At 37.0% G+C, this 21,710-nt stretch overlaps 1 protein-coding gene across 1 annotated transcript; it reads left to right on the plus strand.

Annotated features, from left to right (window-relative positions):
- The first annotated feature begins 3,137 nt into the window (after positions 1-3,137).
- LOC140037916 (uncharacterized) lies at positions 3,138-3,801 on the plus strand. The gene is made up of 2 exons (XM_072083088.1): positions 3,138-3,359; positions 3,508-3,801. The coding sequence occupies exons 1-2, from the start codon at positions 3,138-3,140 to the stop codon at positions 3,799-3,801; spliced, it is 516 nt and encodes a 171-aa protein (XP_071939189.1).
- Positions 3,802-21,710: the final 17,909 nt, after the last annotated feature.

Consider the following 21,710-nt stretch of genomic DNA (forward strand, 5'->3'; position numbering starts at 1 on the left):
CAGATTCATACAACAACTTTGAAATTGCTCCAATTAAAACATGGCTAAACACCACTTAACAATGCAAATAGTTGGAAGAATTTCATGCAAAGTTTTCATGCAAATACGAAGGAAACAAGTTTCTGCTATGACACAAAAACTCTCGGCAGTTAATGAAACTCTTGCAAATTTCATAACTCAGTTCAAGCAACCAAAAGAATCAGTTAAAACCAATTCCCAACACCCCTTAGCAACTAGACATTTTGATTACCCCAAGCCCAATAATAACAACGAAAACGTTAAAGATCAAATAACTGACTAAGAGGGAAGCATATGCTGCGGCAGCAAAAGAAACATCAACTCATGCTCATAAGACATTTACTTTCTTCCTCAGATTCCTAAGTGCAATCGTCTAGAAAATGCAGCAAAGATACAAGAGTAGGAAACTTAGTGTGAACGTGCATTTGACATATCAACTAAACCACAAATTTCAATCAAACTAAAGCTTCAGCAACCGAAAGTGCAGGCCTGCTGCGTTTCCAAACTCGGATTTCAGATTCAAATACACAAAGTTTGATCAAGACCCTTTTCAACCAAACATCACATAAATCTCCAAATCTTAAATCGATGCATGATCATTCAACTTTAATGATTCCCACAGAGAGACTTCGGCCAAGGAAATAAGAAAGGAAAAAAAATGCAGCTAAGGAGCCTTTATCATCTACTTGCATTGGCCAATTAAACATTCAACACAGAACATTCCATTCTTCAAACAAACACTGAAATCATCATAAAGAAACAAGAACAGGCTATACTTATGAACATGAAACTTCGACATCAAAAACCCAAACAAAAACTGAACATTTAATGCGTGATTCATATTTCTCCTAGCTTTCAAAACTATGGCTTTTCTAAGTGCAGCTTTAATAGCAAATATTATTCATGACATTCCAACCAAACAACAAGCAAAGGAAACATGTCAACCGAGCCACAATTTCAGCAAACCAAAAGAAAAACAAAACTGAAACCATCCGCACGTACTGCTGCCACGAGCCGAGAGCTCCATGCTTGTTGCTGCAGTTTTTGTGCTCTTAAACTTTAAGCAAACACACTCTGAACCCAAATCTGCATAGTCATGCTAACAAGATTGCTACGCATCATCTTAGTTCTTCAACTGACGGATAAAGAAACAAATCTTTGGACAAAAGAAACAGGCGAAAGGAAAGGAAAAAGAAGCAGAGACAGCCATCATGAAAAACTAAAGGAAATACAGCCATAATCAAATTATTTACGTGTTTGGTTTCTCTTTACTCTATAATAACAAAGAAAGGACCAAATCTAGACTTATCAGAATGCAACCCTGATCAAGATAAGGAGAAAAAAAAATGCAGCCTACATAATCACGATAACCAACCCAGTAAACAAACAAAACCTTAGGGAAAGAAAGTGAACAAGAGGAGAACTCACGGTTACCTTTGTTGATGTCTTAGGAGTCGAATCACCTTGAGCACCCTCGGATGAATAAACTCCGCTGGACCACCCAAAAACGAATTGCCGATTCTGATAGAGGGTTGCGGAGGTGGGATCTTTTTCCCTCAATCTCCGTTCTCAGCAGAGACCTTTCTTCTGTTGTTCCTTTCTTTTTCAGCTTGTTTGAAGCCTCTGTCCTTACCTAGTCCAAACCTTTTCTCCTCTACCCTTAGGTTCCGGTCTCTCCCTCTCCTTCAAGTTTCCTTAGCCGCCGTTGTTCTCTCTCACTGACTCTTGCCTCCCCAGTCTTTCTTTCCTCTTAGCCCTCTCTTGTTTCCTCACTCAACCAGCCGTCAAAACCTCTCCAAACTCTCTCTCAAAACCTAGCCTTTTCTTTTAGCCGTCATCCGACCTCTCCCAACTCTCCCAGAACTCTCTCTCTTTATATATCCCCCAAACCCTGATCTTCACGGTTCTTGATAAATCTTGGTTCACTACTTTTCTATGGTCATCTGATCGCTCTTCATTCCAGATGAGAGCCAGGTAGGATGAAGTCAAGGTAATCCAAGGATAAAGGAAACACAATGGAAAAACGGCGGAAAATGAAATGGGCTAAGCTGCATTTTTACTTCTGCAATTTTTCCGTGCATTTTTCTGCTTAAATTGTAATATGAAGAAAGGGCTAGGATCCTATGCTTCTCATGGTCTGTGAGCATGTCCCTTTTTTTCTTTTTTTTTTCTCTTTTAACACATAATGAAATAATTTTAACAAGATAAATAAAATGCTACAAAATTTTATTCAAAAGAAAATAAACATATTTTTTTGTGAACAATTTTCTCTCTTTTTTTTTTCCCGATAAATCCTAATACTAGAAAGCCTTAAAAAATAAACAACTAGATCATAAAAAATAAAAATAACAATAAAATAATAAGCAATAATAATAATGATCTGAAATGCTACGAGATTAAAAAAAATAAATAACAATTATCACTAAAAAAAACAATAATTTAAAAATTTGGTGTCTACATGAAAAACTTAAGAAGAAAATTTTGGAAGAGTCACACAGATCGAAATTTACGGTAAACCCTGGACAGAATAAAATGTACCAAAACTTGAAGAGTTTGTATTGGTGGGAGAGCATGAAAAAGGAAATTGCCCAATTTGTCCAAACCTGTTTAATTTGTCAACAAGTTAAAACTGAACATCAGAAACCGTCTAGATTTTTGCAACCTTTTGAGATACCCGACTGGAAATGGTAAAATATCACCATGGATTTTGAATCAGGGTTACCTAGGATACAAAGAGGTCATGATGCCTTTGGGTAATAGTGGATAGATTGACCAAATCGACTCATTTTATACAGATTAATATGAAGTACCCGTTGGAGAAGTTAGGTAAGTTATATTTGAATGAGATTATCAGGTTACATGGGATACCTGTAAGTATTGTGTTCGATAGAGACCCTAGATTTGTTTCGAAATTCTGATAAAAGATGCAAGAAGTGTTGGGAACTAGATTGAATTTTAGTACTACTTACCATCTCCAGAGTGATGGACAGTCTGAAAGAACGATTCAAACTCTTGAGGACATGTTGAGAACATGTATTTTAGATTTCGGGGAGAGTTGGAGTAAGTATTTGACATTGGTGGAATTTGCTTATAATAATAGTTTTCATTATTCGATTCAAATGGCCCCGTACGAAGTACTTTATGGTCAGAAATGTAGATCTCCAATTTGTTGGGATGAAGTAGGTAAACGAAAAATCTTAGACCCGACTATAGTGCCTTGGATTGAGGAGGCGAATGACAAGGTGAAGTTGGTGCGCCAGAGGATTCAAACCGCACAAAGCCGTCAGAAGAGTTATGCAGACAACCGAAGGAAGGACTTAGAATTTGTGGTTGGAGATCAGGTTTTTCTTAAGATTACTCCTTTGAAAGCAAGTTTAATGTCTGGAAAAGAAAAGAAATTACAATTGAGATTCATAGGGCCATACAAGATTATCCAACGGTGTAGGAAATGTGGCCTATAAGTTTGAATTGCCACCAAGTTTATCTCAGATCCACAATGTTTTCCATATGTCCATACTTAAGAAGTATCATCCAGACCTTTCTCATATCTTGCAACCGGAAAATATTGGAATTGATGAGGTGCTGACCTATGAGGAGAAACCGGTAAAGCTTCTAGATCGTAAGGTGAAAGAACTGAGGAACAAGCGGATTCCATTGGTAAAAGTTCTCTGGAGGAACCATGGACTAGAGGAAGCAACCTGGGAAGTTGAAGAAGCGATTCGAGGAAAATACCCAAACCTATTCTCAAATCAAGGTATAATTTCGAGAACGAAATTCTCTTAAGGGGGAGAGGATGTGAGGACTCGTATTTTATTTTATTTTATTTATTTATTTTATCAATTTATTCACTTATTTATTGGTTTACTCCAAAATAGTTATTTTCATGATTAATTACCCAAGTGTTAGTCAGTTATACTATCGTTATAAGAATTTCTTAGAAATTTCACTTTATCACGCACAAGTCAGAAGTTCGTATTTTCATGCGCGTGATTAATTGAGGGACTTTAGAAAATTATTGTTAGACTACTAAGAGTAAATAATGGTAGTGTTAAAGAAAGTGCATTAGAGGTTTAGTACACAAGTGAAACAAACCCGAGAGGAATCGAGCACGAAACGCGCGCGTACGCGTACTATTGAGAGTTGACTTTTGTGCCAAAATGGAACTACAACTACCAAGGTTCCATGAGAAGCTTCCCTCATCAGATTTCACTCTCTCTCCTTACCCTTGCTGGCCGAAAACTCCAAGGAGGAAGAAGAACCAAACCCTTCATCATATCACCTTATTTTCTTGCACCTTTTTACTCTAAATTCACTACACAAACTCACAACAACTTGGAGACTCACTTGGACTAGGAAGAGAGCATCATTTCCACGGTTTTTTTGGAGTTCTTAGTGGCCAAAATTTCTGAGTTTCATCAACCAAGAGGTAGTAAATCATCCAACCTTTGAAAATTGATTCTAGTGAGTTAGATTTCACTTGGAAGCTTGTGGCTTCATGTGGGTATCTTTATTTTGTTGAAAATCATTTGAGTGGATTTTATGAAATCCCACAATGGACATGTTGGACTGATATGATGATTTTGGGTGTTATTTATGTTGATTAAGTGTTAAACTAGTGGATATAAGTTGAAAAAGTGGAAAGAAAATCAAAGGAAAGCTTGCATGAGAAAGGGCTGAATTCTGCCCTGTTTTTACAGAGCACTTGGTGCGATTTTTTTGTGACAAAATGATCTTGATTTTGATGTAGATATGTTGCATAGGTTGTGTTGAAAGTTTTCACCAAAAATCAATTGATTTGGTTGGGTGAAAGTTGCATTTTCGAAATATCTTCAAAGCTGGAAAATGGGTAACAGGGGTTACCTGGCAGTGAACTTTGAATGATCATAACTCTTTGGTTCGATGTCAAAATCAAGTGCCGTTTATGGCATTTAAAACTAGACACTTCCAGTTTTCTAACGGTATAAAATGTATCCCTTGATTTGAACTGAGTGAGCCGTACCATGTTTTCAAATTTACTATTCTGTTTTATTGCTGTGCTGGAGAGTCAGTGAGGTGCTAGAACTTGTTGTTTGAATTTGAGTTAGCTATGAACTGAATTTCAAAATGATTTCTCCTGATGAAATGTAGCCTTATGAATGTAGTTTCCAATTCCACCAACCATGCCCAATTCCAAGTTGAAATGACTGAGTTATGGCCAAATTACAGAACCGCACTAGTGATAGAAAACCCTAATTGTGGCTAGCCGAATGGCTTAGTTTGAATTGGAACTTGTTATTTTGAAACTTTTGGTGTTAATCATCTACCAAATGTATGTTGGATATTTCCTAGATCTTTTCATCATAAATGAACCATGTTTGAGATGATTTCATTTGATACGAACTCGACCCAACAAGAACCTGTCTTGAAGAACCGAATCGATCAGGCAGCGGAAGGATCTATCTTGACCAGGTTATGGATACAAAGATGGAAAGACCTTACGACCCCTCTAATCCCCGTGACTACGAACTTGTTGATATTATCTCAACCCGTAACCAAACGAATTAGTGAACCTCAGGCAAGTGTAGAAGGCGCCACAATTCAACATGGTCTTGAATTGATAAGCCGAAACTTGAACAAAGGAGATACAACTCACTTTGTATCAAGGAACGCTCCCAAAGGAACAAGAAAGAGAAAACTCTCAATTTTTATTCATCTCATCATTGTCTTTTTTTCAATAGTTAAATAAAGTTGGCTATTTATAGCCTTGCAAGACTCAAAACCCTAATCTAAATTGGAAACAATACAAGTTTCCTTATTTGACTTGACTTCTAAACTTGACACAACTTCCTAAACAAATTTGGAAGCAATTAACTGCTTTCCTAAAACTCTAATTCAACTAGAATAGGAAACTAACTAATTCAAATTGGCTTAACTATGGTCAACATGACCTTAGCCTTTATTCCCTAATTCAAACAACTTACTTAACTCTCAATTTGGAAATCAATCAAGATATCAATCAAGATACCAATCAAGATTTGGAAGCTAATTAAAATTTGAAAAATTTGGATCTTCAATGATTCTCGAGCCCGATTGCACCATCAACCATCATTAGAATGTGAAGACTTGTAAAATGAAAGGAATCCATGCAAATCTTCATGTTCTCATCATTCCCCTCCTCTTGAAAGACGATTTGTCCTCAAATCGAGTGCTTGTTTACAAAGGAGTAACTCGGAGAATGTTATATGTAATCCAAGAACTTCAAGAAATTATCAAGCCAACTGCAAGAAGCAAGAACAACAAGAAACAACCACAAGGTATGGGGAAAAAAGAAAAAAAAATAATAAATTTCAGATGAATAGTACTGCTACAGTACGATGAACAGTACTGCTACAGTTGCGGCGAAGAACAGTACTGCTACAGTTGTGAACAGTTCCGATGAACAGTACGCTGTGAACAGTATTTTTTTTTTTTTTGCTTTTGACGACTCGATGCAAGGTTAGGACTTCACTTGGAAGAAATTTAATGGGAGTTAAACCCTTGAAAAACCTGTTTTCAAGAACGTAATCACACCAAAAAATTCCATCCTCGATCAATCAAGGGGGTAGGTTAGACTCAAGTGATAAAATAAAAAAAAATAAAAAAAAAAACAAGAATCAAAAAATTTTTTTCTTTTAAAATTGAAAGGCGGCTAGGGTTTCGATAGAAAAAAAAAATAGACAAATAAGAAAGAAAAAAGGATATTAACCTGAATCAAGAGCCGAAGCTCTGATACCAACTGATGTGAGACGGATCTAGACGAACACCAAGTTGAGTGGATTTGCGGAACTTTGACCCTGCTAGAATCACGAGCCACGAACTAAGGAGAATCCTTAACCCAAGACTAGCCAGTTTAGTGAACCAAAGTATATTTAGAAGAACGCCACAATCAAGGAGACTACTTGATTGATAAGTTCGATGAACAACTTGAGATTAATTCTCAAGTATTCAAAGGAAATTCCCTTGAAGCAAGAGAGAGTGAATAAACTCACAATTATGTTATAAAATCTGAATTCTGTCCTTTAATGAATGAAAACCTAGGCTATATATAGCCTTACAAGACAAAACCCTAACTCGGCTAGGCTAGGCCTTTGGTCCGATTCCACTACTCAAATCCACTATCTAATGGTCAGCTTATAATTGATCCAATGAAGGCTTTAAACTGGCCCAACATAACCCAATAAAAGCTAATTAACCAACTTAAGTTATAGTGAGCCTAGACTCTATAAATCGGATCCAACTCAACATGAGGTCTTGGACCGAATTTATTCCTAGCAAATAAAATAGAAATCTAGAAAATAAACTACTAACTATTACTAAAAGATTCAATCTCTTGCAGCCCAAAACATGGCCCATAAGCGGCCCATATTTCGTATCATTCCCCTCCTCTTAAAAAAAGATTTGTCCTCAAATCGTGTTTGGAAATGAATGGTACTATAAGAGTTGGCAGTATGAAACTTCAAATCTCCACATATTGGCTCTCTTAGAATGGATGATACTTGCATACGTCGTGATTATTATAATTCGCTGCACATGTCTCTTGGTTAGCTTGAAAATGCTCACAATCCGCCATGGACAACTCAAGGCTCTACTCCAACCACTCCAAAGCTCTCTAATCAGCATTGTGTCATGAATGGTCGAATTTGGACCTACACAATAAATCACACGATTAGGATTTGTAGGTATAAAATCACTTGACAGCTTACCATTCACATTCACAAGATAAGGATCTTCATAGTGGTGCTCAATCAGGTTAGAAAAGTCCCGGACATGATTTTGCAAAGTTACAAAATTCATTGCAAGTTGTTGTTGGTATGGCCTATCTTGCACAAATGGAGTAAGATCGAGATAGGCAGCTTCTGAACCTTCAAATTGAAGAATAAAATCAGCTTGTAAGGAATCAGAATTTGGACCAATGAGGAAAGAATTATCACTAACGAAATAAAAAGGAAGTTTATAACAAGTTTCAAGTGTAGAAACTCCCTTTGAAATTTCATTATTCCTCCCAACAAGCAATTCAGGCTCATGGTTGAAGTTGAACATCAATGGATGACAAAGGGATACAACACCTAAGATGCAAAATCCATGAAAAGTTTGATATTCACCAATGGATTTAGGCATAGAGCATGCCAAGATCAACTCAATTTTTCCTTGCTTAACCTGCATAAAAGTAGAAACACTAAACAAAGTAGAGTCAGGATCGTTAGAAAAAACATATGAGCTCACATCCTTTCTCACAATCAGCTTACTCTTAGAATTTTTAATCTCTTTTTCATGCTCAGTAGCTGACTTTTTCACCTCATTATTCTCAACCTCTTTCTGCATTTCAACTCCCTCGAATTTTACCTCTTCAGTCACAATTCTCTCCTCCAGCTCTTTCTTCATACTATAACGCTCATGCTCACTCTTCATGTATGCTAGATCAATACAAAGTTGTTTAGAGTTAAGCGACACAAGCCTGGTACGACGGCCATTAAATATGAAGGAATACTTATTAGTATATCCATCATATTTGACTTCTCGATTAAACATCCATCATTGTCCCAACAGTACATGCGTCACTTGAATGGGAACCACATCACACAACACCTCATCCACGTATTGACCAATACGAAAAGGAACAAGTGTGTGCTTAGTAATCCAAATATCACCACTATCACTTTGCAACTTGTAAGGTCGAAGATGATCAATGGTTGGAAGATTCAATTTCTCAACCAAGACAGTACTTGCGAGATTAACTTCACAACCCTTATCAATGGCTAAGCTGCAAACTTTATCCTTGATATGGCAACGTGTATAAAACCAATCATTTTTTTGAGCTTTGATGATTTCCAATTGCTCAGTTATCTCACGCAATGCCACAGTATTTACTCCTTTAGGCACAAGATGGTGAAGCTCCAGTTGAGCAGTCGTTTGTCTCATACTTTTATTACCTGCAAAACTCAACAAAAATTAGTAGAACAGTCCTCACTCGCTCCCTTACATGTTTCACTCCTCTCGTGTTTTCACTCAAGTGTGTATGGCACTCTAATGCTCTCACCAATTCACTTCTCAAACCACTTGTTTGTTTCCTTTGAAGAAATCAGAAATTTTCTCAAGGAAGTTCAATCAAACTTTAATCAATATAGCTCCCAATTGTATCAAAGGAACAAGGAAACAAAAAGTAGAAATGGAAAGCTCAAGTAATGAATAAGGAATGGAAGAGGAAAAAATTGATGTACAAAGAAAAAGAAAGTCCAAGTACGATGATGGAGTTCCCAAGTGCTTTACTTAATTGCCCAATTGATTTTTGGAAACAAGTTAGGTGTTGGACTTTATTTGGAAATTTCCTTAAAGTCGGCTAACCAAACAGAATTATTACCAAAATTTTTTCCAGATTCCCTCTCCAAAAACCTTCCAAAAATTTTCCAGATTCCCTCTCCAAAAACCTTCCTAAAGTCGGCTATAACAAATCAGAATTGTTCCCAAAAAATTCCAGATTTCCTTGTCTTTTGAAACCTTCCAAAGTCGGCTGCAAAACAGAATTTGGTAGCTAAAAAAATTTCCAGATTTCTGCTCCTTTTAAACCTTCCAAAGTCGGCTGCAAAACAGAATTTGGTAGCTTAAAAATTTCCAGATTTCTGCTCCTTTTAAACCTTCCAAAGTCGGCTGCAAAACAGAATTTGGTAGCTTCCTAACCGCTGATGAATTTCCAGATTTGTTACCTTATCAAATCAGAATTGCTTCCACGAAAATATTCCAGATTTCTTGTCTTCTTGAAGCCTTCAAAAAGTCGACTAGCCCTCACTAAAATTTCCTCTCTCCAGCCGCCCTTAGCTTGCCAACAATTCGGCCTTTCTCCTTCAAGACGCAACGCACAATTCTGTTCTCTCTTCCTTAGACAAGGCCACGGCAGTTTTGTTTCTTGTTTCAAGGAAATGGCTTGTCAAGACAACGAGAGTATTGTCACTCAAGAGTCCCCCAAGCGGCTTGCTCAAGAAATTCCCAAGAGATTTACTCCTAAACCAAGGAAGCCCCGTATGGATGCAAGAACGTACAAGAAACTTTTTATACGAAGGCAAGTGCAAGTTTTTAAGGCCCAAGATAATCAAGAACCTCAAGCAAGGGTTGTTCAAGTGATCAAGACGCAAGGTGTTCGAGACTTTCAAGAAGAGGTTGGACAGAATTTTTGAGTTTCTTTTCTTTTTTTTTTCTTTTTTTTTTCTGGTGTAGTTTCTAGTTTGGTTTGGAACAAGGAGTAACAAGACAGCTTGGTCAATAAAATTTCGGCTTCTTTCTTTGTTGCTTGCTACCCGAATGCCTTTTCTCTTTTCTTCCTTCTTTTTTTTTTACTCTAAAACACACAATTACTCGGCTGTTTTTGGGTAAAATTCCAGAATGTTAATGTCAAACCAATGTTCTCCTTCAATCCTCCAACAACTATCAAGACATGTATCAAAGTTTCAAGACTTCAAGATTAGTTTCAAGGAACTCAAGAAACCCTAGATTATGGTAGTTCCTCTTTAAGATTCCAACCCCAAACAAGTTCAACCACAAAATCAGTTTAGGAAATTAATTAAAACAACTTGGTGGAATAAACTAAAGTTTGGACAGATTTGGCAAGAAACTTGCGCCCAAGGAAACCCTAGCGGCTAGATTTTTTTTTTTTTTTTTTTTACTCTAAACCAACACAAAACTTCAAGAACAATATAACAAGACACCAAAATAAGAAAGAAACACAAGTTATGAAAAAAAGTTTTTTTTTCCGGGATGAACAGTGCCGCTACAGTAGCGATGAACAGTATCGCTACAGTGCGGGCGCGGTGAACAGTATCGCTACAGTAGCGATGAACAGTACGCTGCTACAGTACTTTTTTTTTTTTTTTTTTTAGATTGACACACAAACTGATTTGGAACAAGAGTATGTGACTCGAAACAAGAACCTGTCTTGAACTCGACCCAACAAGAACCTGTCTTGAAGAACCGAATCGATCAGGCAGCGGAAGGATCTATCTTGACCAGGTTATGGATACAAAGATGGAAAGACCTTACGACCCCTCTAATCCCCGTGACTACGAACTTGTTGATATTATCTCAACCCGTAACCAAACGAATTAGTGAACCTCAGGCAAGTGTAGAAGGCGCCACAATTCAACATGGTCTTGAATTGATAAGCCGAAACTTGAACAAAGGAGATACAACTCACTTTGTATCAAGGAACGCTCCCAAAGGAACAAGAAAGAGAAAACTCTCAATTTTTATTCATCTCATCATTGTCTTTTTTTCAATAGTTAAATAAAGTTGGCTATTTATAGCCTTGCAAGACTCAAAACCCTAATCTAAATTGGAAACAATACAAGTTTCCTTATTTGACTTGACTTCTAAACTTGACACAACTTCCTAAACAAATTTGGAAGCAATTAACTGCTTTCCTAAAACTCTAATTCAACTAGAATAGGAAACTAACTAATTCAAATTGGCTTAACTATGGTCAACATGACCTTAGCCTTTATTCCCTAATTCAAACAACTTACTTAACTCTCAATTTGGAAATCAATCAAGATACCAATCAAGATTTGGAAGCTAATTAAAATTTGGAAAATTTGGATCTTCAATGATTCTCGAGCCCGATTGCACCATCAACCATCATTAGAATGTGAAGACTTGTAAAATGAAAGGAATCCATGCAAATCTTCATGTTCTCATCATCATTGGCCAAAGGTTCGAAGAAAAGAAAACGGAAGCATAAGGCAGAATTACCTTGGAAATTCCTGGAACTTTAGTGGTCTTGTTAACTGACTTCCCATACGAATTTTTATATGAAATTTGATAGAGGAGTAGCTACTATGTGGTAGTATGATCATGCCAAATTTAGTGCCATTCCAAGTCCATTTCAATGCCCAACTAAAGTCTCAAATCTTATGTTTCAAATCTGGAAAATTGCCCAATAGTCTTCATTTTGAACTAACTTTGAAGTACTATATCTTGGGGCTCAAAACTCCGATTCTTATTCCGTTTATTGTGTTTTAAACTCTGATTGTAACTCTAATTGGATTTTAAATTTTAGAGGCTAGTTCACATTCTGTGAATTTTGCCGAATTTCCAAAATTTACCAAAAAACCAACCCCGAATCTGTTTTGGAAGTGCAAATCAGTAGTTTTAAGCCGAAATTTGAGTGTTTTTCATTTAGAATCATGGAAATGTGTCTCCAGGAACTTTTTGTACTTTGGAAGTAGTTTCCAACGATGCCAAGTTTTCCAATTTTGGACTTACGGAGAGTGAGATATGGTTTTTCAAAGAATGTACCTCAAATCTAAAATTTCTGAACTTAAAGGAAATTGAGTTTTTAGAACTCTCCATTTCTCTTCAATATTGCTTGACCATTTTACACTTGATTTCAAAGATGAAAATCAGTTTTTCCTTGTATTATTAAACTCCACTTTTGAGTCTCGATTTGCGAATGATTAAGGCTCATTTTCATGATATTTTCTTAAATTATATAGGAGTACAATCTTCCTTGATAATTGGTCTTAAGCGATAGTGTGTGATAGATAATTATTGTTTACTCAGGCATTCAAGAGGACCTCACAACGGACGCTTAAACACTTGAATTGAGTACCACTCTCTCATTTTGACTAGGTGAGTGTCAAGTGTGTGAAAACGTGTTACGTGTTTAATTGTTATTGAAAATTGACTATTTTGAAAATGCTGAGTCGAATGTATACTTTACCGCACTCGTTCTCATTAAAGTGAAGCGTACTTGAATTACTTGACATGAAATATTTGAAGTAAATATTTACGTGAAATATACTTGAATTACTTGAAGTGACTTGTTAAGTGAATTAAGTGAAGTGTTTCAATGATTATTTATGCTATAGCTGCATAAGTCGATTGGAGTGAATCTCCTCAACTCCTAGTGATACTAGTGGAGGACGCCCAAATCTCATCGGTCGACCTTACAACTCGAGTCGGCATGGGCACGGTCGAGAAGCTCGGTGAGCCATGAGAAATGTGTATAAGTTTGATCTAATGGGGAGATCTTGCATGGCATACTCGAGTAGTATCGCCTTATATAAAAGACAGGCGGGTCCGGTACAGGGGTATGTAATGGTGATCGGGGAACATGTAAGTGAAGTTCTACGGATTATAACCTACCTAATTGACTGAGTGTCAACTCGTGGAGGTTCTGGATCTTGCAAGTGGAAAATAGATCCTCAGAGCTCTTATATCTTTGAATTGTTTCTATTTACTTTTCTCGCCCGAATTGTTAATTACTTGAATATTACTGTTTATTCGTTAAATGGGATTGTTACTTGGAAAATGTGCTTGCATGTGTGTTTCTTGGCCTCACTGAGTATTGGCTCATTCCATTAGTTTGTTTTCCTTAACAAGTGAATTGGAAGATTATGAAAAGCCGACTAGGTTATGTTTTTTATTGGAATCTTGGTTGTAATTATTTAGTCGACTTTTTAATGGTTGTATTTTAGGGCTTGATGTATCTTTTGAGAGCCTGATATAAGATTTGGATATTCGGTTAAGGAAGCGACTTTTCTTTATTTAGACTTGTATTAATTTGGTATGTATTGTTAAGCTTGATTTGAATTGATTGGAGTTCTGGCGAGAGCTGAGCAGGCGTCCCGCCGATATCTTTGGGTTCGCCCTTGGGAGAAGTGGGGGCGTCACAAACATTACACAGATTATTGTAGAGATGATGAAATGTATGAAAAACAAACTAGCTAGCAGCCTCCAACAAAGCGTGATGGACCACAAGAAAGTCAGGCCGATTCAACTCAACATGCGGAAACTTAGGAAATGCCAGAGTGAAATTGACATTGGCAAAAGCGTAAGTAAAAGGCAGCTATGTGAACAACCTCCAAGCCAGGTGGGAACTCAAGCATCAAAAAGTTCACATTTGAGGAGAAGTTCCAACAACATAATAATATTGCCACTCAACATCATTTTTTGAAGGTACACAGCAATCAATGCAAGTGACCAATATTGCTGTAGAAGGTGACAATAATAATTTCACAGAAATGTTGATGATGACTGCCAGTACAACTGCTGAGAGGCAACTCAGAAAGCACAACACCCTGTTAGCTATCAATCTTTGTAACCATTTTTAATTTCAATTGGAATTGTAGCTCTTGCAATAGCTAAGTGAAATGTTGTCTGGTATTTTTTTCAAGTCGGGCGACTTCGACTAGATGCTGCCACTACAACAAGAAGTCAAAAAGGCCCTCAGCTGGTTGCATCCACTATCAATACATAAAAGATAGTGTTCCAGAACAAGAGGAAATTGATTGATGCTGCAAAGGGCACGACCAATGCCAACTGTGCATATTTGGGCAAAGAACCACCATTCAAGGTTTGGAATTGGATAGGAAAATCATTTGGGAGAGGACGCTCAACTTAATGGTGAAATGCTAAACAGTTTTTGTAGTATTTTTGATGTACTAAACCATGTGATAGCTTTTTGTTGACATTTTGTAGGAGTCATACATGCCTTTTATCCACCAATTTTAAGACAAGCAATTCTATGATCCAATGCAATGACTCATTTATTGGCCATAACTTAATCACTCGAATGGCCTATTTGTCTTGTCAGATTAATTGATTGATCAACTACATAACTCATAATTAATATTTTTAAAGATCCAAAGTTAACATAATTTGGAAGATTCATAAAGTACTATTACATTCTACACACCAACAGTCCAAACTACCTTTGTGACAGCCCCACCTCACCCTAAGGCGAACCATAAGGGTTCGGCGGACCACCTGTCTGGCTCTCGCCGGGACTCACTCACTCACTACAGTCCTCAAATAAATTGCAATATACATCTCAAATGTACATCAAATGTTCCACAAATTTAATTGCACGACAAACTAAAACCTCAAGAGATAAAAGCAATACTAATTTCTCGAATAAGACAAAGGTCCTCAGTTCTCACATAATTACAAGTACACTCGCAGTCTCAACTATTACACAAGATAAATCTAGAACTCCAACGGCACAAGAGATCATCCAACCATTCACATGGAGAACTTTAATACAAATGCTTCCCTCGCCTCGAGCCCTGTGGAGGGGAATAAAATAGTTTTGGGGTGAGCTAGAAATTCAGCGAGTAACCAGTCAAATCAGTAATCAAATCAGTTTCACAATAGTTCATTTCAATGATGTCATGAATCAGTAATCAAATGTACGTTTATTGCTCTCGTGAGCCAGTGAAATCATTGTACTTAGCATCCACCCTCAAATTGATCAGTTAACAGTGAAACAGTGATAGGGAGCCCTTTGGTGTTCCAGCTGAACAGTAAACAGTGGTGAAGACGTTGGTTCTAAGCACAAAACTTCCCAAGAACTCATTGAAGCCAAATCATGTCATGAACTCACATGCAAGCACACATGATATGCAATCGAGTAAATAATGCAAGAAAACGTTCAAAAGTAACTTTGGAATAGTTTTGGGATCACTCACCAACCACGGCTCATAATCCTCATCCATCATAGACAGTGCCCTCAATCCAGTCCAAGCCCTTCGACCCAAACTCAAAGCAACCAAGCACTCTCAAAGATCGGACAGCATTTTCCCTTACTTTCTTTATTTTCCACCCTACAATAAAAATACCAAATTGCATTTTACCAACCACAATTACACATATGGTTCATAAGCAAATAAAACACATCCAATTAGGGCCACAATACCCTTCCACTTGAGCCAATTAATAGCTCCAATACTAATCACAAGAAAGCCCCAATTCAAAACCCTAGAATCGAAATTTCTGCACAAACCAGAAATTTTCCGCAAACAATCATATCCAACGTATACAAGCTCCATTTTACACCATAACAAGCTATCATTCCATGACCAATGAACCATAATCATATAAAATCAGAAAAATTCCCAATAAATCAGAAATTGGTCCAACTCTACTTAAAATCATCCACAATACAACATATTTAACCACTATAAACCACTAATATGCCATTATTAGAACAAAGAGGGAATTTTTCCAAACGAGGTACCTTAAATCCTCAAAAAGATGATGACTTGGAACTTTCCCTTCCAAGACAACTCCACCAACCTTTTTAAACCTCCTTAGTACACACTTGTATGGAGTATTTTCCAAAACCATCGGTGAAATCTCAAGATTTGAACAAAGATTGAAGCTAGAAAAAAAATGAAGAAAACTCTCTTGTTTTTCCTCTCTCAACAGCCGGCCAAGCCAAGGAAAGAAGTGAGGAAAATATCCCAGCCAAAACAAGATAAGAAGGAAGAAAATCAGTTGGTCAAAGTTGATGGCTGACATGCCGTGTCACAATCCGGCCGAAATCTGGCCGGATTCAAGGCAGTGGCAAAAATCATTTTTTTCAAAACCCCAAGGCAATCCAGCCAAGTATCCGGCCAAAAACTGGCCGGATTTCCGGCGGGATACGCCAAAAACAAAGCAAACCAGAATTTTTTTTTCTTTTTCTTCTCCCGGGCGTCACATCCTTCCTTCTAAAAACTAGTAATATACAACATTCCTTCTACACACCAGTAATTTGAAACCTTCTAGAATTTGGCATTGCTAGCTTATGCACCCATATTAACCATAATGGTACAACTCTTCAAGTCATGACAACAATCTTTGCTAGCTTCCTTGTCCTTTGCTTTTTCCGAGTTGCTTCTTTAGTGATTTTATCTCTAGTGCCATCTCATTTGCTTTGCTTTGCCATAGCAAATCCTCCTCTTGCAGAGCTTCATTTTCTGCTTCTAATCTATTCTTACTTCTTAAGAAACTAGGTATTACTTACTTAGCCCTCTTACAAATTTTTTCATCATACCAATCCCAATATCCACACCCTCCAACTTGCAACAAATTTTTGCATTTTATCCATCTTGTAATAACACAAATATCCATATCCTTCATTATCCTACCTGATCTTGAGCACACTCAATATGTCTTCACGTTGGATTTTTTTTTTTTCTGTCCATGAAGTCTTCCAAATGGTTCTATTTTTGCACTTGCAAAATCGAATTAGTTTATTGCATCTTGCCATGCTTCATTGGAAAGGATTGAATGGAAGGAGATTTCCCCTTGAATACATGAAAGGAAATTTGCCACTGCATAGATGAAAGAAGGAATCAATGAACTTGTAGATCTAAGGGCACGGCTTGCGAGGAAGAAATAGGTTTGCCATATTTTTTTGGATATTTTTGCCCCCTCACAAATATTCCTGCACACAACATAGCCATGTAACCAAATGATTCATGGGTAAACACTGACAAATGACTCGGCTAGCAAGTTTTTTTTAAGTTTAGTGACCATTTTGGCCACAAAAGTTTGGTGATCAAGCAATGTCATTTGTAATAGTTTAGTGACCATTTTGGCCATTCATTCTTATATTAAATTCAGTTATAGCTTTTCTCAAAACTTTGTCTTCCTTGAAACTTACACCTGCAGACTACACTGGTCTTGCATAGACAATGTATCAAAATCAAAACTCTGGCCTAGCAAGCAAAGAGATCACATATTCATAGACCCCTTTGGCTACAAAACTTAATTTCCATCTAACCTTTTATATATTATTTCCTTTTCTAAACCAATAATCATTCACCTCGATTTAGTATTAATGTAATAGCAGCTAAAAATAAAATAATGGGATGTCAAAAATCAATAGTTTGAAACATTGATATTGTTAACACAAAAAATCAAGCAGCAGAAGTAACATTAAAATCTCAAAAATAACAAACAATAAGAAATGCACGGGAGGAAACAAAATATTCTGCTTCAATTCATTAATTTCCCTCAATTGCAAACTTAGGACTCCAAGTTCTTAAATAGAGAAACATAACTACAAATCCTATTCTAATTATAATACCAAAACATGACTCAACCCTATTTCCTAAACCAACTATGATACCAAATCTAATCTAGTTACCAAATAACAAATCAACTTCTAAAGCTATTAAAATTTTAAATTGCTTGGTTTAATTTTTGGTCAACCTTGCCTCCCTTAAATCGAGCTCTTTATGTAATCATGTCCGATGCCATCACGAGTTTGAATTGCCTTTGCAGCATCTATAGCAGTATAGTTCACATGCAATTCCAATTTAATTTTTATCTCCATCTTCACCAATGGGAGTGGGACATGCATGTACTTTGCACACAATTCGACAACTAATTTTGCTTCCAAAAATTCATCCATAGTGACCCATTGACTATTAGTGCCTCCAAGTTTTCTTGGATAAAAATAATTCACACTATTTTGAACCAATAAATTATGTTTTTGTTTTTGTCAATAATTTTCAATTCTGTGATTGCAAGTGAATTCATCCATCACACAAGTTCCAACAATTTCTTTAATATTCTCATCCACAACAAAATTAATGCATTCACTGACAAGTTCGTCTTCATCAATCACATCAAAACAAAGTATGCAAATCATAATTTTCAACCATATCAAAAATTTCAAAAGTCTTTTTATCATCAACAAACAAACACATCCACTTCCAAATTAACTTTGCATTCTGTGAGAACCCGTAAAAACCCTAATATTTTCCTAGGGTTTTAGTTCCTTTAATTGCATAATTTTTGTATTTCTGGCTTAGAAATATTATCTGAGTGGATTTTATGAGCAATTATAGTTTTTAGATGATTTTTCTAGCATTGGAGAATTTTTAGAAAATTAAGAATGTATATAGGACGTGGGACCCACTAGTGCGAAAAGTTCGGAAAAATTCGGCCAATAAGGTTAAGTTTCGGATACTGTGTAAAATTTATCGGGTGTTAAGAGATAAGTAGAGTGTGTGAAATGATTGATGTGAGAGGGAAAAGAAAGATAGGAATGCATTTAATGAGGTGACAAGTGTCACTTTCTCATTGGTTGGACTTTAAGAATTACTATTCACTTTCTTGACTTTTTTGACCAAAGGATTAAATATCAAAAAATTCACAAAAATCACCATTTTTTCTTCTCTTGTTGGCCGGCTCTCTAAGCTCAAGAAGGAAGGAGAAACTCTTCAAGTTCTAGCTTCTACTTGGTGCAAATCAACCAAAAACATTTGCTTCCATCAATTTCACTCCATAAAATCCTATCTTCTAGTGCTAGTAAGGGTTGTAGTGAGGTTTGTTTGAAGAGCTAAGGTGTCCAACATCCCTCTCTCTCTTGATTTCTTGGTAAGTGATGCTTGAACACCCTACTACATCTAATGATGCTTATTTTGTGCCTAATGGTGGCATGAGTGAAGGAATATATGATTTGTTTCTTGATTTGAAGTGATTTGGTGAAATTTTCCATTTTTTGATGAATTTTCTGGTTTAATATGAATGGAATGTTATGCCCTTGTATGATGAATTGTAATGGTTGAAAATGACTCTAGTGAGTGTGAATTGTTGCTAAATGCAATCAATTTTGGATTGAGAGTGAAATTTGAAAAGTTAGGGTTCATAACCCCCTAATTCTGTCCGGTTTTATATCATAAGGTTAGAGGCCGAATTGGACTTTGCTCAAAACATGAACGTTGTAGGTATTGATGTGGTTAAGGTGCCTGTAAAATTTCAGGGCATTTGGATTAGTGTAGAGTGAGTTATGACGAAATTACTGTAGCTGTTCTGCTTTGGCCAGAATGCGAAAACTGAGTTTGTATTTGGCTATTTTGACTGGAATTGGTTTGGATTTTGAAGTTGGTTTCTTCTGATGAAATGTATCTGGATGTCTTAGCTGACATATGCCTTTGGAATTTCGGCATTTGGACTTGTATGGACTGAGTTATACCGATTACAGTTTTATTCGTTTTGCAAACCTGTTTTGGTGATTCTGGGTTAGTATTTTGCATATTTGACCTAGTTGTGTTAGGAACTGGATTGAGTGACCTTATACATTGTTGTAGCCCTGTTTCTTGGCTTCGAAACGGTGGGTCTTACACCCCTATCCGATAATTGTATTGAGAGTTGTGCCATTACCGCATTATGAGGTCAAATCCGGTTTTCTTATCAAGGCCTAAGTTAAAGCCCTTTCCTAATTTCTGGTTGCCTATGATGCTTATATATGTTTATAAAACCCTATTGGGGTTGTGATTGGCATTGTTTTATGGCTCGGTATTGAGTCTCATAGTACTTGCTTACGTGTTCTAGGGCGTGACGGTGGTTCACGACATTCCCCTGACGGAAGTGCATGACATAGCACTTAATTGATTGGTGAGTATACTACTCACTTAAATGTTATTATGTGGCTTTGCTAAATGTATATGTGATGCCTTGAAGGCTTACTTGGATATTGGAATTGATTAAGGTGAGGGTGTACTTGACCGCCCTCACCCCTTTTGATAGTATCACTGATTGTCCACTGTTTCACTGTCTTACTGAACTTGATATATGAGTTATTGCATTCCATTTTATGGAAACTGATTTGGTGTTGTTTGGACGATGTCCAACGACCTTACTGTATTACTGAGCTCAACCCCGTTTGGTAGTCAATTGGATCGAGTCGGCGAGGGCTTGGTCGTGAAGATTGAATTGCCACGGGGACTGTACTGGGGAACCTTGTGGTATTGAGACCCTTGGTTCCGGTATACTCGAGTATTACCCAAAATGACTGAATGGAGTGCCGGCCCGGTTGGGGTATGATGGGTGGAAGGATTGGAAGTAAAGGGTGGTCTACGGTTTGGTACTTTTAACATTGACGGAGAGTCAATGAGGTTGGATCAAGATTGCAAGCGTGGAAATGGGCTCTTGAGAGCCGACCGTATCCTTTCACTGATTTGCTTTACTTCGAAATTGCATACTTGAATTGAATGGTTATGCTTATGTGATCTTAACTGTTACTGTGGTAGTTGCTCACTGGGCTTTAGCTCATCCCGTTCCATTTGTTTTCCTTACAGGGATATAATTACTTTTGGGACTGATTTGGATAGTCGATTGCCAAGTTGAGCTAGTGTAAATGGCTTTTGTTTAGCTTGTTGAATGAAACCCTATTGTGTATTGGGTTCATTTTCTTTGATTGGCAAACCGAGTATGTATATTCATGATAAATGGTTTTTAGCATGCCACTATGGTTATAAAAGTTGAATTTCAATGTATACATATGTTTGGTTGATGATTGGATGGATTTCGGATCTAGACACATTTCAAACGAGAAGGAAAAATTTGGCGGGAATGAACAAGACCGAATCCGGCCAAGAATCCGGCCAGAAACTGGCCGGATTGCCGGCCGGATTGGGAAGGATTTTGGAAAAATTTTGGTTTGCTCTCGGCCTTGTATCCGGCCAGATTCCGACCGGATTCCGACGTGTCCGTTACTGTTCATCTTCGGTTTCGATTTTTCATTTTTTTTTATTTTGCGATTTTGACTTGTTTGCGCGTTTCGGTATGTTCCGGAACGTAATAGATCGACGTAAACTGATCCGTAGTCCTGGCGAGAGTTGGGCAGGCAGTCCGCTAACCCCTTTGGTTCGCCTTTGGGGAAAGTGGGGCTGTTACACATTCCAAACCAATTTTTGACTTATGATTAGATTCATATGGAAATTCTATCACCATAACATAAAAGAGATCTAATCAAGACCATTGAGGAGATTGAGAAGAGATGATAAGCCTCTTATAATACTCTCAACCATTGATTTTTGCATTATTTCAAAAAATAATCTGACCTTCCTTCTCTTAATTTCTTTTGATGGACCATTATTTAAATTGATTTCAAGAAATTCTCCGAAACT

Source organism: Coffea arabica, chromosome 3c (assembly GCF_036785885.1).
Source record: "Coffea arabica cultivar ET-39 chromosome 3c, Coffea Arabica ET-39 HiFi, whole genome shotgun sequence".
In the NCBI taxonomy this organism is placed as follows: domain Eukaryota; kingdom Viridiplantae; phylum Streptophyta; class Magnoliopsida; order Gentianales; family Rubiaceae; genus Coffea; species Coffea arabica.